General features: G+C 34.1%; 1 protein-coding gene across 3 annotated transcripts in view; it reads left to right on the top strand.

The window, feature by feature from the left end:
- The window catches only part of LOC122807296 (collagen alpha-1(VII) chain-like), a gene marked incomplete at its 5' end in the record, with an annotated part of 1562855 nt that overhangs the window by 1148799 nt on the left and 395565 nt on the right, over positions 1 to 18491 (top strand). For all 3 annotated transcript variants that reach the window (XM_044078425.1, XM_044078422.1, XM_044078423.1), the window contains 1 exon segment: positions 5727 to 5786. In XM_044078425.1, the coding sequence (XP_043934360.1) occupies positions 5727 to 5786 (60 nt within the window).

The raw sequence follows: 18491 nt of genomic DNA, 5'->3' as shown, positions 1-18491 counted from the left end.
CTGGATTGTTACAGACGTGTTATTTTTTATCAAGTTAAACTCAGTTTCCAACTAGTTGCCCTAGTAAAACAGTTCCCTACCTTTGAACCATTCAAATATTGATTTTGTTCATGTTTTGTACACTCCCGTCTGTATCTGTAATGACTTTGAAAAGTACAAGTCCTAGCATCTATCTCCTTTGCACCCTGCTTGCCATCTGCCTGTTCCCATGCAAACTGGCGTAAGCGACCACCCTGTGCCTCCCACCTATTACTATCCAACAAGCAGCAGAGCTCATACGTAACAATCTGCCCCACAAAAGCATTTTATTCAGCCCACTGTAACTGAAGATATATAACTGGTTGATATGTAGACAGATAGATAGATAGATAGATAGATAGATAGACAGATAGATAGATGTGGCTGTGTAAGGACATTGATGTGCAAAATATCACAGAATAAGATTCATGCTCTAAAAGATAACAGTTGGAGTATGCAACTTGAAAAACAGAGCTAGTTGAGGCTGAGTAAACCCCCCCCCCCCTGCATTGCCACATCCTTTGGAACTATGTAACATATATATATATATATATATATATATATATATATATATATATATATATATATATATATATATATATATAAAAACATATGGGTCTACTTCAAAGGATCGAAATTTCACAACATTGAACCTCTGCTCTGTGAAGTTCAGATGATCGAAGTTGTGAAATATCGAACTTTGTGAATGGAGATTGCTGTACACTGTGAACTGTGGAACAAGAAATTTATCATTCTCTTCACTGTAGCGTGATCTTAGAGTTGGTATATTTAAGTAGCAGAGGAGGTGGTGGGTTCAGGGGGGGCTTGCCCCCTGAAAAAAATGTGAAATAAGGAGTTTTCACTTGTTAGATATTTTTTTTTAGGTTTGATATTTTACAACTTCGATCCTCTGGTCTTCAATGATCAGAAGTTCGATGTTGTGAAATTATGATCCTTTGAAGTAGACCCATACATATATATATATATATATATATATATATATATATATATATATATACACACACACACACATATATATATATATATATATATATATATATATATATATATACACACACATATATATATATATATATATATATATATATATATATATATATATATACACATATATATATATACATATGTGTGTGTGTGTGTATAAATGTGTGTATATATAGATATAGATGCTGTATCTTTATGTATATGTATATATATGGAAGCATAACCTTCCATTGCAGTGGAAGGTAATCAGTCCTGCAGTGATTGACCGTCTCCTATCAAAAATGTAAACATTGACCCCAAAGGAGCAAAAAAAACACAGAACTTTTTTGCAGAGGTGAAGCCCCACTGCACCCCTGACACTCCCCATCTAATTATATTTGCCAACTCCAAGACTGCACTACAGTGGGAAATGGACATATGCCTTGATCCCCACTGTACTGCATTCTCATGGTGAAAAAGCCGGCACTTTGCAATCAGCCCTCCTTCCTGCAAGAAAAAAAAAAAAACAATTTCCCTCTTTCTGAATCTGTTTTCCCATCAGGGAAAACATTGCTTACTTGCTCTGTTGTTTGCAATGAAGCTTAATTCTTCACATTGCATTTAACACGATATAGAACAGACCCATTATCTTCTTCATTCTTTCTGTGTTCTGACTGATTACTTGATTGACTGACTAACTGATTTTAATCTGTCACTTCGGTGCTATTGTGGAAAGAAGCTTGATGCCTGTGACAGTCTGTCCACGTGTTTTTGCATGTTGAAAGTATCACCACAGCCTGCAAACTTTCAGACATGGGTAATTTAATTATTATGCAGTGTTATAAGAAATACATTTCAGAAAATTAATTTGGAGTATCAGATAATCAGAACCACATAGTTTATATTATCTAGTGTTGGTAAGTTCAGTTGGTATGATATCATAGATAGAATGAAAAGAGATCTTTCATCGTGTATCTTAAAATGAACAAGTAACAGGATTGTTCAGCCAGCACATTAACATTCTCCCGGGGTTTAGCTATCCCCTACAAGGGGAGCTTCATTTTTTACATTTTTTCTGATAAAACTTTGATGTGCAGATCTAAGACACATTTTATCAACTTTGTTATCTGTTTTTGTAGTTATAAAGTCATCAAATGTTATACTAACCTATCTAAAAACAACATCTCTAAACTTTCTACCTGCTATAATAGTATAGCTAGATTCATCATATGCTCTCCCTTTAAAACCCATCACTGCCTTAACCTTAGACAACTAGGATGGTTAGAAATACAGAACCATATACTCTGTCAACAGTTACTTATCACACAAAAGGTCCTACACCAACCCAATGATACCCCCATCCTCTCTAATCTGATCACTCCATATAAAAATCTGGCTACACTACGTTCTGCAAATAAACTCCTTGTCTCCTCAATTAAATCTAACAACAAAGCTGGTGATTCACTTTTCTCAAACACTATAGGGAAAAACTGGAATCAACTCCCTCCTGAACTATCTACCCTAGCATCTGCATCTCAATTCAAAAAACACATAAAAGAACATCTAAAAACTAAGTGGCTTTGTCCTTGTGCAAACCCAGACTGAAACTCTTATTTCTCTCCTGTTCTTACCCTACCCCTACCCCCAACTCTTTGCCTCCAAAACTAGTTACTTCTCTTCTTGCTTTAATCTTAGTAATATGATAAAATTTAAGAATGTTAATCTTTCCACACTTACCCTAATTCTATCTAATGCATTTGTTTATTTATATTTAGTTTAACTTTTACCTGAATGTTTATAGTCAATATTTTTTAATGCCATTTTGCTTTTCTCCTTTTCCCAATGTTACCATAGTACTGTTACCTTGTATAACTTTATTACACTTGTTTCCTTTTTTTACATTGTTATTGCTTATGCTTGGAGCTTTTCTCCCCAGGCCTCTACTGAAAATGGACATGTATTCAGTTAGACTAGCCCGGTCAACAAATGTAAAATAAAAATAAATAAATAAATCCTTGCTAGATTTATAAAGCTTTTACTGCCACCCAGTGCTTTATCTCTAAGTTGCAAACCCTACATCTGCGACTGACTATGGAAGCCCTTTGGACCCCATACCATCCTCTTCACATAACACTTGCAATCGTGAAGCCTGAACCTGCCTAAGGGGTGGTAACACTAACTGTGGGTGCATGTTAAGATGGCTTACACTGCCAAAGTAAAATGTGTGCATGCACTGTCATGGGGACATGTGGGAATGTTGCAGTGTGAAGTAGCAATTCAACCCTAACATCCAAAATAGTGACCACAGGGGAAAATGTAAGTCATCATTAGTGACCGCTTTATATCTTTTGGTAAAATGATGTAAGATTGCCATTTATGACAGAAAACAAAATGCTTTAAGGTTATGGTAGTTTGCAATAAACTAGCTTAAAGCTGTAAAAAGAATCCCTGACTGGATATATAATATCTAGGCAAATGTAGTGTATGCAGCTAGCACCCAAACACTGGCAACATGACTGTAATAAAATGTGTTGTTAAGGTAACATTGCAGTCACTCGCATCACCATCATAGGTAATTAGAGCAATGTGGCACCATCGAGATTTGTATTGCTTGTTTTCTTTTTAAGGTGTCTTGTCACACATTGTATACCTGAGTGTACACTTGAAGAGAATGATTTATAAACCAAAATAAAATAAAATTTGTATGAATGATGTGAGTACTTACTGCCACTTCAGAAATAATTTTGTTTAGTTTAGTTTCTTTTTACATAGCTAGCTCTTAGTATAATGATGTTTGAAATGGGACAGTCACAACCTAACCCTGTACTATTTTCATTGGTCTTCATTACTGTAAGGTTTCTAAGGCAACATGGTTGCTATGTTCCGAGTACTGATTTTATAATGTTGCATCTAGAAGTTATATTTACTCAAAATGTTGGTATTTTAGTAATCTGAATAACAGATGTGAAAACTGAGGTAACTGGGAACATATGTTTTGGGAGTGTAATGAGTTGGCAGACTTTGAAAATTCCTCACAGAGTACTCTGTCAAAATATCGGGTGAGCAAATTGGTTTAACTAAGGAAATTATTTTGAGCTGGGATTCATAATCTGAATTGCCTAGACATAGTAAGGCCTTATTAAGTTTAATTTTGGTGGCTGTCAATAAAGCAATTACTAGAAAATGAAAATCAAAGTCTAAACCATCTGTATTTAACGTAGTGAATATTGTAGCAGAGGTAAAAGAACTGGAAGTGAAATATTTAGAAAAGGGTGGAAGCATATTTGGAGGAGCTGGGAGGTTTAAGGGAGGTCAGGAACTGATCAATTTATGTAATGCTGGATTGATGACAATTATATGTAAAAATATATATGTGATGTATAATGTTTGTAACTGTAAATATGTTAACATGGTTTGTGTTCTTTTATGTAAATGTATGTTTGCCTATGTCTTAAGTAATTCAGTATAGGTGTTAAAAAGACAGTTGTGAAAACTGTTATACATTGACAGCTGTTTAATGTATTTTTATGTAATTCCATGCTGACTGAAGCAGCACTCTAAACTGCCAAGTGCAGATATGCGGAGTTGGACTGTTCATTCAAAGTGGTACTACACATGGAGAAGAAAATACACAGTGGCCTACCTAATAGCTGAGCAGTCAGTGTGTTTGCACATTTTTGCTGTCACTCTACCATCTGCATTGCCCCTGTGGCCCTCCTTAGTCACCCTAGTGTGAAAGAGAACAGATAGGAATACCCCATTTAGATGTCAAACTAATGGTAAGAGAAGACTGTTCCCTTTGGCCTACCCTTACATTCCATCCCATAGACATGACATGGGATGACTTTAATGTTGTGCATTCTCTAAAACAATCATGTATACCCACTTACTGATGATTTGCTTGTGCTTCCTTCATTCCTTTTTGTTTTCCTGAGCTAAGGCCTCTAAGGTCCATAGTCAGGAGGGAAACAGAGTCTTGCCCTGTGCTGCATAAGCCAGCATTTAGTTGCTCTTTCAGAACTTGTCTGAATGACAGTTCCATTGTCCATACCTGCTACTCAAACCTGGGTCTCTTAAGTCATACACTGTGCTCAATTCCTGTCCTCCATGGAGCCAGACACTAAGCCGGAAAGGTTACAATATAAGATATTAATGGTGTGAACAAGTCTAGATGATTGCAATCAAATATGAAGGGGATGAGGTCATCTGAACTCTTTGGGGGGTGTAATTTTTTCATACATGGGAGGACTGTGACCTCTGCCATAGCAAACATCACTTTTTGAGATCAATAATAATTCAGCAGCTTTAAGGACTATTTGAATAAGCACATGAGTAAGAGAACATGAAGGTTATGGTGATCTTGTAGCCTGAATTGTTGCATGCCTGTCTTACTTGTCAGGGAGGGGGGGGAGAAATAAATGTAATGAAATAGTACTAGCTACTAAGTGAATAAACCCGTGTTCAATATCTAGTCCCATGACAAACTGTACAAATTCTAGAATACACTTCTTCATTTCCATTCTGAGTAGAATTCTGAAAGGACAAACATGCACAGCTCAGCAATTTAGAGAAGTATGTGTTGAGATGCATTTCAAAAACATGATCTTGTACAGAGACATGGAATACCTTTTTTCTGGCATAAAGTGAAGAGTCTGTGGCAGAAATGACGCCAGAGCATGCTTATGTAAAACTGAATTGTAACATTTTCATTTTTTCTTTTACAGGGAGAAACGGGGATTGGTCAGCCTGGCCCAAGAGGAGAAAGAGGAGATCCAGGTGCAAGGGTATGTATATGCTATCCACATCACACAGTGTCATAGAATGGCCTTTGAATTTTATAGTTTGTATTTATACTGCTAACTGAGTGAATTCATCAATGGAAATGCCTTTTTCAGATGTGGTTTAAGATAAACAGTTACAAATAGTAACATATATTTGAAATAAAATTATTATGATTAGAGTAAATATCTCCTTTCACTACAACTTTTACAGTGACTTTTTGCACTGAGATATATTTTGTTCTGGTCCTGCTCTGCTGGCAGACAACGATAAAGTCCTGCTTTTAGTCCAGCTAACTTAGGTTCAGTTAGCACCTTCAGCAACTGACAGAGTGAGAGTGAAGGAATGGGGGTGTGCCCATCCTAGTTGGAAGGGTCTCACTGATGAACTAACTAAAGGGAGGCATGTTCCAAACAAGAGAATTTACCCCAGACATAATCAAAGAGAGTAGTGCCTGGGGATGGGGAGAGAGTACGGCATAAATAAAAAATCCCCCCTAACAGAAGCACAGATGAGACAAGACCCCAGGACACCCTAAAGATGTACAACTGGCTCCAGCAACAAATAGAGTAATCTCTGGGGGCATGGGGGATGAGAGTAGCTAGTTAACCCAGTTTCAGTTTTGGGTACTGGGGGGCCGTGCCAGTAAAGATGAGGTCTGAGGAGGACAAAATATATATATATATATATATATATATATATATATATATATATATATATATATATATATGACTTTTATTCAGTAATGAGTCAGATAATAAGAAGATGCTAACTGTGACATTGAGAATATTTTTGCTTAGAGACAGTCTTGCAAATCTAGACTCAAAGACCCTCCTAAATGGGTCCTTGGTTGGATTCATCCAGTCCATCAATCAAAATCTGGTAAATTTCTTGAAGAGACCATGCTGGATTATATATATATTTAAGTGCTCGAGCCCTCAAAGCCCACCAGTTCATTTTTGCCACTCGCATAGTCTATATCCTAATCCTAGCTACTGCCAATGAATGTTTACATCTGCATGCCTTACAACAAACTAGGATTCCATGTGATAGTCATATAACCAGTCTAGACCCACACCAATATTCATCTGGAGACAATAACCCGTCTTGACCCACACCAGTATTCATCTGGAGACAGGAAAATAATATGTAAAACTAAAAGTGACAGCTATCAAGATCTCTTCACAAGAAAAGGCGTGGCCAAGGATGAACACAGGATAGCAGCAGATTTCTTCAGCTCCACCAATTTCATTACACTGACAGGAATTAATTACTTAAAAAATTAATTTTTGAAGTAATTTTCTTTCTAAATATGTTTGTTTTATATAGTTCTTGAACTATATCTAAAAAAGAAAGGAAATCTTAACAATATTCCTGTCAGAAATCACTTTGGAAATTTTCCTGTCAGTTTATCAGTCTGAAATGAGTTCCAGTAAGACAAATTCTCAAGACTCCAGCATCAAGAAAGAACTTCAGTCTCTGACAATTATAATCCAGCAACTTACTGCTAAGATGGATAAAATGGATACTAAAATAGACACCTTCATAGAAAAAACTACAAAACAAATAGACTTGTTACATATAGACCTGCAACAACAGAAGATCCAGATGACAGGCATAGAAGAAGCTGTGAATGACATGGAAAATAGAATACAAGAAGAGGAAATCAACATTGAGTTTCTGCTGAAACAAAATACACATTTACAAACAAAGCTGGATGACCTGGAAAATAGATCGAGGCTAATAACATTAGGATTTTTGGACTGCCAGAAAATATTGAAGGTAACAATATTACTTCTTTTTAACAACATGGCTCCCTAAAACTTTAGACTTACCAGAAGCATTCTCTTTTGGTATCGAAAGAGCACATAGATCTATAGCTAATACTAACTCTAACAAAAACTATCCTAGATCAGTTATAGTTAGATTTCTATCATCTTTTGATAAAGAGATGGTTCTTAAATCTGCTTGGGCTAAAGCTCCTGTTAAGATTAATGAGACAACTGTGTGTTTTGACAATGACTATTCTTCCATGGTAATAGCTAAAAGAAAAGTTTTTCTGCCACTAATAAGGGAGCTTAAAAAAGCACAGTTTAAAACATACCTTCTGTTTCCTGCCAAGCTTAAAATCTTCCTTCCTGATGGTCCTAAAATTTTCGATGTCTTAGACTCTGCCTTACTGTTTATCAGAAAAAATAAGATTTTGGATAAAATAGAAGAAATGGAATGGGCTAGTCCTTCATTAAAGAGACTGGCAACTGAAACTTCATGGAAGACTTCAGAGAAGAAGAAGAGACTAAAAAACAAATGATCTGTTCTATGTTTTTTTTTCTCTCATCATTTTATTTCATTATTAATCTTTTTAAATATAGTTCCTGCATTTCCAAGAAGCAACAAATATTTTGAAAAAGATTCAATCAAAGTTATTCTCTGTGTGCAAAGAAATGTTTTGTTTCATAACTAGTCAAAATATCTGGAGATTTAATGGCAAGTTGTGATTCAACTAGTTTCTCTTTCTGAAAAGGAGAAGTAAGGTCAGTAATTTGATACATTTTTTCTTTATCTTTTTTTTTTCTTCTCCTTTTCTTCTTTTCTTTGTTTAAACAATGACATTCTATTTAGATTATGTAGTGGGTAAAGGGTGGGGGAGGGTAGGGTGAGAAGAGTAATGAAAATATGATTAATAGAATAATAACATATTTATTCCTTGTAAAAAGTTTATATGTTCTTCAAATGCTATTCCTAATTATACTTTCTTGATTACACTGCTTATGCTTGTTTGTAAATAATCTGTCATGCTTTAACTAATAATAATTAGAACTAAATAATAGTAAATAATATGTTTTATTTTTAACTCTATTAATATAAACAGTAAGTAATATTCCATTGTATATACTTCTTATAGCTTTCTCTTACATTTTTTTATTTCTGCCTTACACCCTTTTACTTTCTACTCTCTTTTCTTTTCTTTATTAATATATAGAAATGCTTTTGATCATATAGACACAGTAAATAATAAGATTTGCATAAAATTGAGTTGGGACAAAAATATTGAGTTTTATTACTTATTAATAATTTTGGGCTTAATTTCACTTACATAGAGGCTGTAATAACATGTAAAATACATTGTGAAGGTTTTGTCATGTTTAGATGCATTTACACTGCTAAATGAATGTTTGTCACTAGTTTTAATAAGTTCCCCGCCAAAATGTTAAGAGAGACAATCTGGAATGTGGGCTGTCTCATGCACAGTGTCCATGAGCTACTTCAAAAGCTTCAACTCTCAGAATTCTCACAGAGAAGCTGAAAGCAGCTAGTCTCACCTTTGACCTAGATATCACACTGACACATCACAGATTCAGAAGTGACACTCTACCAGGAAATAGAAATGATACAAATGCGACTATGTGAAGGAAAATGAACTCTTTAACATCTAAATGTGAGTTATTTTATATAATTACTTAAATATCTATGTTATAATTCATAAAATATGTCAGTTATAATGAGTTTAAATGATACAGTTTCTTGTAGTAAGTAAATGTCTTATTTTAGAAGGCATAGAAAATGAAACATTTACTCAAGTGTTTTGAAAATCTACTTAACAGCAGCTTAATAATCTGTGTTAAAACTTATGTTCCAAACATATACATTACTATAACTCATTTAATTCATCTGATTGACAAGCATAAATAATTTTATAACTCTATACTGGAAGAAATTGTCATGTGATATATTTTAAAGCAGTAGTATAGCATGGTTGTAAAATCTGGTTACTAAAATGTGTTTGCTGTGCATTATTTTGTATAAAGCAGACAGATTTATTGTAGGGACAGCAAGTAAGATGGTGCTCAGTAAGGACACAACTCAGTGAGATCAGATATATATATATATATATATATATATATATATATATATATATATGTGTGTGTGTGTGTGTGTGTGTGTGTGTGTGTGTGTGTGTGTGTGTGTGTGTGTGTGTGTGTGTGTGTGTGTGTGTGTGTGTGTGTGTGTGTGTGTGTGTGTGTGTATATATATATATATATATATATATATATATATATATATGTATATGTGTATGTGTGTGTGTGTGTGTATGTATATATATATATATATATATATATATATATATATATGTGTGTGTGTGTGTGTGTGTGTGTGTGTGTGTGTGTGTGTGTATATATATATATATATATGTGTGTGTGTGTGTGTGTGTGTGTGTGTGTGTGTGTATATATATATATATATATATATGTGTGTGTGTGTGTGTGTGTGTGTGTGTGTGTGTGTGTGTGTGTGTGTGTGTGTGTGTGTGTGTATATATGTATATAAGTGTTTCTGAGAATCTGCATAACTATGCAGTATGATTTATAACAATTTCTATGAATACAATATTTTATTCTATTGACAATAATGAGTTTGAGTAAATGCTCATATACAAGCAATTCAAGGTTTTTTGGAAGCTGTTAATTGCATTTACATGACAGAAAATAGATGCATCTTAATATATGTAATGTCTGAATCATATTAGCCAAAGTTTTTGATTTAAATGAATGTTAGAACTTATTTTTCTCTCCTCTTGATTTCTAACATCAAGATTATTTGAATGCTATTTGAATACAAGTGTTTTATATTACATGGATGTATATAGTAGTATGAACAGTTTAAAAAAAAAAAAAAAGGTTTATTTTAGTTTATATGATGCTGTTTTACCAAATGTGTAGTCTTGTCTTGCTAGATAATTGAATTGAAAACTGTTAACCTCAGTTAAATATAACTAGTATTAAATTGATAAGGTGGTAGCTGAGGTACTGCTGCTTAGGGTAGGGGTTAACTTGAGTGGTAAATACTACTCTAAGTTGGAGTTTATAACTCCAGGCTGGATGCAAGGTTTAATCCTTACATTATTTTCACTTGTTCATTGTTATTTGTATATAGTTTTGACATCCACAATATATTTTGTACATTCATTGTCACTACAAACAAAATTGAATCCTATACGAAATCCCATAAGAGATTCAATAAATACAGCTATATTTAAAGGTACACCTAAAGGAGGAGATGTAACATTACTTATCTTGTTATTTGTTATTTTGATCATAAGATTCTTAAGTTTTAAAAATGCCAAATGACATCTTTAAAAGGAATTTCTTTAAACATTAATGGATTGAATAATCCATGTAAAAGGGCAAGCCTAATAAGATACATTAATTTACATAAGGCCAACTTAGTCTTCCTGCAAGAAACCCATCTCTTGAAAAAAGATATTGATAAACTAGCCACAAACAAATATACAGTATTGGTTAGTTCAGAGCACACTCAGAAAAAAAGAGGAGTGGCTATTTTATGGAATAAAAGTATGCCCATTCCTAAAACCATTAAGTCTTATCAGGATGACAAAGGAATGTTTTGTATGGTTACAATACAAATTAATGGGAAGACTTACACTTTAATTAATGTATATTGGATACCTGGAATTGGTATTAATACAGTGAAACATCATCTTGATAAGATCATATCATTCTCTATAGGAGATATTATTTTAGCTGGTGACTTTAATTGTATACTACATGAAAGTGATACTACCACTATAGGAAAAGAAGAATTACATCTAATGCAAAACATTTAAATGATTTTGCTAATTCTTATCATTTGAATGATATTAATAATCAGATAGATTCAAAATCATTACCATACACCTTTTTTCTAACAGATACAAAACTTATTCAAAAATAGATAGGGTCTTTATTTCTAACCAGATGGTAACAGATTTAATTAATTCCAAAATCATTTCATGTCCTATATCTGATCATAATTCAATTGTTTTTGAATTCATGATAAAAATACTCATAATGTTCAGATCAAAAGGATACCAGCATACTTAACTCAACTAAAAGACTATAAAGAATATATACTTTCAGAAGTAAAACATTTTTAGACATAAATAATACTCCTGAAGTCTCCATTGTTTATGTTTGGGATGCCTTAAAATCATATCTATATGGACAAAGTATCAGATGGTATAATAATAAAAGGAAATCTTGGGATAAGGAATTGTTAGATATTCAAAGTAAATTAGACTCTTATAAACATAATAATAAAGAAAATATTATGGACAAGAAAGTTATTGAAGAAATAAACAAACTAAATGAGAAATACAAAGAAATTTTAACTCATAAAGTTAAAATAACTTTAGAGAAATACAAGTTTTTGTCTTATTCAATAAGCCCCAAATACTTACATAGACTTAAAAATAAAACAAAAAGGTTGAATAAACAAAACCATATCAAAGAAATCTTTTCTCTAAGGAAAAAGAAGAATGTTTCTAGTATACCAGAAATACTAGATGAATTTAGAAATCACTTTCACAAAATTAACCATAATAACATTAACATGGAACCTAAAGATAAAATAAAGGAGTTTATAACCACAAACATGAATAAAAATCTTAATAAACAACAGATTAAACTATTGGACAAAAGTATTTCATATACAGAGGTTATTACACAAATAAATAAGCTTAAATCAAACAAAGCACCGGGTAATGATGGTATTATACCAGAGATATATAAAATCCTTTCTAAAAGTACATATTCATTAATACATAAGGTTTTTATTTTGGCCCAAACTGAGTTAATAACCCCCCCCCATCTTGGCAATATACATTTATTTCGCCAATTTTAAAACCTAATAAAGATCCAACTAGATGTTCTTCATATCGGCCCATCTCATTACTTAATGTTGATTATAAAATGTTTATGAGTATCTTTGCTGATAGATTGAAGACAATCATTCCCGCCATTATAGATATAGATCAGACAGGCTTCATTGTAAATAGAAATACTTTTGATAATATAAGAAGAACTTTAACATTAATAGATTTTGCAAATAGGAAAAAGAAAGATTTAACACTTATTAGTCTTGATATAAGTTCAGCATTTGATTCAGTAAGTTGGGACTATCTGTTTACCTTAATGAAGTGCACAAACTTCTCAGATGCATTTGTAAATCTAATTGAGCATTTATACAAAGGAACGTTGGCTTATATTAAGGTAGGAACATATGTTTCACCAAAAATACCCATTCTTAAAGGTACAAAACAAGGATGTCCACTTTCTCCACTATTATTCACTTTAGTAATGGAGCCTTGGGCTAATTTGATCAGAAACAGTACTGACATAGAGGGTTTTGAAATAGATGAAAATACAACATCCAAAATTCAACTTTTGCAGATGATGTTCTAATTACATCAGCAGGATCTAATTCTTCTATGCAGTCTCTATTTGATAACATGATGAATTTTAAAAGTATTTCTGGTTTAATATTCAATGAAGAAAAACTAAAATACTACCTATATATACACAAAAAAATATTCTCATTAGTGATTTTACTAAATATGTACCCAATTCAGGTCAGATAACTTATTTAGGTATAATACTATCTAAAGATATTAAATCTATTATATATAATAATTATAATACCTGTTTTCTTAATATACAAAATCTTTTAATACCTGGAATAATATGTTTTTACTATGGAGGAGAGACTTACAATTATTAAAATGATAATATTCCCCAAGATTTTATACTTAATACAATCAATAATACTTCCACCTACAAAAATAATTATCAAGAAACTGAATACACTAATGTTAAATTTCCTATGGGCACCTAATAGACCTAGGATTGCATTAAAGAAACATACTAATAGCTGGTCTCAAGGGGTATTTCTTTTCCAGACTTTAATTTATATACTATCTCTTCTATTGTAAAAGTTATTACTTTATTAATAGATCAGTCATATGTTGCAAAATGGAAAGATTATTGGGAGCTAATTAGTATGCACTTTATGAAAATCTCCTTAACACATAAAAATATGATTGTAAATAACTCCATGTTATGGTTACTAAAGGAATTTTGTACTTCACCTATTACACCTAAACATATGGTTTGTTACCCATTAAATATTATTATTAGTTATCGTAACTTTATATTCATGCACCCTAAGTATAGGGAATGGAATTTTATTGTATTCCCTATAATGTATACTCAGGGTATGCTTTTGTCATCTACTTCTGAAGGAACTCATTTAGCTATAGATAATGATCTAAAGTACTGGTATCAGTTGATATCTGATAATAAAGTTAAAAATCTAGATTTCTTAAAACAAGAATTTGATCTCAGAGAAACTTGCTGGTTAGAGGTTCAGACCTTTAGACAACATCTCATTAATAAAATAGATCTAATGTCTATAACAGTTAAAGAATCTATTCCAACACTGATTGATTACTTGATATTAAATTTACAACATAAAGTTTCTGATAAAGGTAAACTTTCATACATACATAAAATTATCAGACAAGAAACTTTTTACAGTGTAGATTCATACTGGAATTATTTCACTTCTATTAATGGGGACCCACCAAATCAACAAGATAAACAATATATATTGGAATCTGCTTATAGAACTACGTCTTCCATTGTCTGGAGACTTTATACATGGAAATTTTACATAGATCTTTTATACACCTTTGATGATGAATAAAATAAATAATAAAGATAATTTATGTAAGAGATGTAATGTAGAAATTAATGCTGACTGGGCTCATATGTTTTATGACTGTATAAAATTGAAAGAATACTGGAAGTCAATTAATGAATTTTTGCAGGCTCTTTTACAGATAATTTCATTATTTCTAAATCTCTTATATTATTCAACACACCTGTACCTCAAAGTGTTAAAAGGTTAAGCTTCCCTTGTTATGGTCTATTCTAGCAGTGGCTAGGAAAATAATAACTAGAAATTGGATTTCAGATACACCTCCTTCGTTCAATGAATTTAAAAATGTTATGAATATAGTGTGCCATATGGAAATAAACACAATTAGGACAAGAACAAATAGAAAAACATCTTATTATATTGTATGGGATAATTTACAAAATTTGTTAAAAAAATTTTAATTTCAATAGCATGGTATTTTAGTTTAATTAATTGATCTGATTGTAGTGGATGTCTTTGTAAATACTTTAGTTGTTTTGTTGAATATTATAATAATACCTATTTTTAATTACTTGTATAAAATTGTTATGATATTTCTCTTATATGTTAAAACAATAAACCTGTTTTGAAAAAAAAAAGATCTCTTCACATAGGGATCTGCCAAGAGGTTCCCCTTAAAGATGCAAGTAAAAGTTATAGCATCAGCAATGGGACAGACACTCAATGGGTAGAGCAAGATCTAGCCTTCCTGCATGTAAGTTCAGTATTAAACTGGCCCTTCGATGTTTTCAGGTACTAAACTCATTAATGGTAAGTGATGGCTCGAGTCAACTACTACCGTGGAAGTGGGAACTTGTCATCATGGGTTATATACTAGCATGACAGCACTTCCCTGCCTCCCCCCCCCCCCGTTCATTAGCTGGAGTCAGGGGCTTATAAGTATGATCCCATGGAACAGCCCCTTGCACTACCTGTCAAGGATCAGTGGATGTTGGGGCTGAAGAATACACTGTGAGGCTCTTCACTAAGTTCAGCTGAGATAGCCAGTCATTCAGTCATACTGCACCAAAACTTGCAGTTCCAGACCTTGACTTCAAGCATATGATTGATATATGGTGGAAGTATGAGTTTCATATGCAGAAGTACACCCTTACAGAGAGTGGCCAGAAGTCACTTATAATCTGTCAAGTCATTGTCAGTCAGACATTGCATAGCTCATTCAAATTCTGCCCCTTCTTTTAAACCTTGTTCCTCCTCTGCACGTATTGTTCCCACAGTTCCCATTTTTCCTATGTAATTTGCTACTACCCTTTTCTAAAGATCCCAATTCCAGTTGTTTTATCTCTGTTACTATATTCACTACTTCTAGTAAAGTTGGTTTAGACTTTGATTTCCATTTTCTAGTAATTGCTTTTTTGACAGCCAGCATAATTAGACTCAGGAAGGCCTTGCTATGTATAAGCAATTCTGATTATGTATCATTGCTCAAAAAAATTATTTCCTTTGTTAAACTAATTTGCTCACCAAGTATCTCTGACAGAGAAGTCTGCAGGGAATCTTTAAAGTCTGCCAACTCATTACACTCCTAGAAAATATGTTCCCAATTACCTCTTTATTCCTCATCTCCCCATCACACCTCCAACATTTGCTGTGTACCTGAGGAAAAATTCCCAAAGTCTCACTCTTGAGCAAGACTGGCAGTTGATGCAGATAATTAAGGTTTTGAGCTGTTACTGAGCTACTTTCTGTAGTCCGTGGTACAGAGTTTAATTCCTTCCACCTTCATTTGCCTGTTGTGTGACTCTAAGCAAGCCAATTAATCAGACAGTGTTTGTAGATTACCCATGAAAATGGACACGTGTTCAGAGGGTATATTAGGTCAGCAAATGAGTAAAAAAAAGACTGCATAAGCTTTCACTTCTAATACTTGGGGAGTTGGGACTCTCTCTGACTAGGCTACTATGAAGAGTCAGATAACTTAGAGAGCATTGTCTTTGAGTTGGAAAGGCATATTGAGTCTGGCCCCTGCCTTTCCTCCTGAATTTCTTTCCTCTGGAGAGTTCAATAGACTTGTAAGGAACAGGATGGACTAGCCTCATTCTGTCTTTCCATCTGTCCCAAGCTGCCTCCTGTCATATTTGGGGAAGAAGCTTGTAGGACACTGAGACATTCCTTCTTAGAGCTAGTTATTAAGAATACTGTTCAGACAGCGGGGAGGCATCATGAGTGTAGCCTCTTGGCACACGAGAGATGCTAGTCAGTCAGCCAGGAGGCATTATGGCTGTGGCCTTTTGGCCACCAAAGGAGCAGATGCCATTTGTAAACCCTATCTCCGTGGGCAGAGCCCTTTACTAAGCACCCTTTTGCTGCCATGTGTGTGATCTGTTCAATCCAGTATAGCTTAAACTACAGGCCATAAACACTTTGCCATGCTTTTTCCTAACTACATCTTACAGCTTACCAGGCTTTCCTCAGAGTGGCCATTGCTAGCAGTTTAATACACATTTGCAAAATTGTCGAGATAGTTGCAGGCTGTAATGTTAACAGGAAATACAGCAATCACAGTGTTCTTTGAAAGGTTTTGTGGTAGTACCTGTCCAAACACTTGTCACAGCTGGAATGACCACAATGCTGCTTCACTAAAAGAAATCAATGGCCTAAATCATAAAACCTGAGGAGACTGTCTCAGTGCCTTGCCTCTCTTCTTAGTATCATACAGGATACAGAGAAGTGACTTCTGCCTCACTTATAGAGCCTCAACAGACCCTGTTCTCTCAGCCATATTACATATTTGAAAGTACAGTGGTATCAAAAACATCCACTCAAGGGACCTTGATCTCTTTTGCAACATTAACAGAACATGATAGAGGGATAGGTATTTATCCCAGACAATACCAATTCTATGGATCTAGCTTCCCATCCACATAAAGAAGAGTACCTCTCTTACTCTGTTCAAATGTAACATGGATGAAGGGATGGATTAACACAAATTCACACATGGTTTAGCACCTGTGGCCTTCACCGATAAGGGAAATGTGTAAGTCTCCAAAATACATTTGTGTGGCTCATCTTTGGAGTTTCACATTGCAAAATATAAAGGCTAATAATTACCATGAGAATAGGGCTAGGCTACTTAAGATCCTCACAGGTCAACAGCATAGCAAGTACCTATGAATCTTAAACTGTGGACAAGCTGTGACACATTAGAGCTTAGACCCTCAGTTGTTTGTCTCATTTGTTCAAACTCCCATCCTTTCTTGTGGATAAAGCCCTGGAAAAGTATGAGCGTTGTCTTAAATCTGGTTTTAAGGAAGACCTTTTAAAAACCTTGTCAGTGGCTTCCAGGGTAAGCTTTCTTGAGGACAGTTTTGTCTGTATAGATACTATAGCTAGGGTTGAAGGTGTGGGTATGTACATGTGGAGGATAGCATGTCTGGGATTGTCCTTCCTCAATGAGGAACTCAACAACAACATAGTGGTTAACAACTTTAAAGAAGAAATTCATTTTGGCAAGACCACCATGTCTCCTACCAAAGATTATTGCCAAGGAAAACAGGCTGTCACCATTGTGGAGGACCTTAATTACCCCTTTTAACTACATTCTTCTCTTCTTTCCTCATAGCCTTATCCAACAGCAAAAAATGAAGAGACTTTCTTTCAGTCTGTAGCAAATACTAAAACATCACATAGTTCTGCTAATCCCATCTGCAGGTCAAGCATTTTGAGAGGAAGACTCTGCTAACCATGCCACCACTGTTCTGACTCTAGTTCTCTGTGTGCTCCCCTGTTTAGAGAACTATCACAAAGGGCCATTGAGTTATGATTGTGATTGTAGTGAGATCCAACTACATCTTAGAACTCACCAGTCTTTCATCAGAGTGGCCTCTGCTAGCAGACTGAACCAGTTATTGAGATGGTTGCAGAGTGTACTGTTGAAAGGGAACATAATGACGCCAGTATTCTTTGAAAGGGTGTAGGGTTTTAGTCATACCTCATCCTGGTTCCATAAGAGATATGGATGACTTTCATCCCATCCTGGACCACTGATAATTCAATCAGAACATTTGGTACATCCATTTTCTGATATTCACCATGCAGAGTCTTGTGCCCCTACTCCTTTGTTGTGCCTGTCTTGTGCCCCTACTCCTTTGTTGTGCCTGTCTTGTGCCCCTACTCCTTTGTTGTGCCTGTCTTGTGCCCCTACTCCTTTGTTG

This window comes from Protopterus annectens, chromosome 7.part0, assembly GCF_019279795.1.
Source record: "Protopterus annectens isolate FY-2018-M chromosome 7.part0, PAN1.0, whole genome shotgun sequence".
NCBI lineage: Eukaryota > Metazoa > Chordata > Ceratodontiformes > Protopteridae > Protopterus > Protopterus annectens.
The sequence above is the reverse complement of the archived record's forward strand: the minus strand, read 5'-3'. Positions and strand labels throughout refer to the sequence as shown.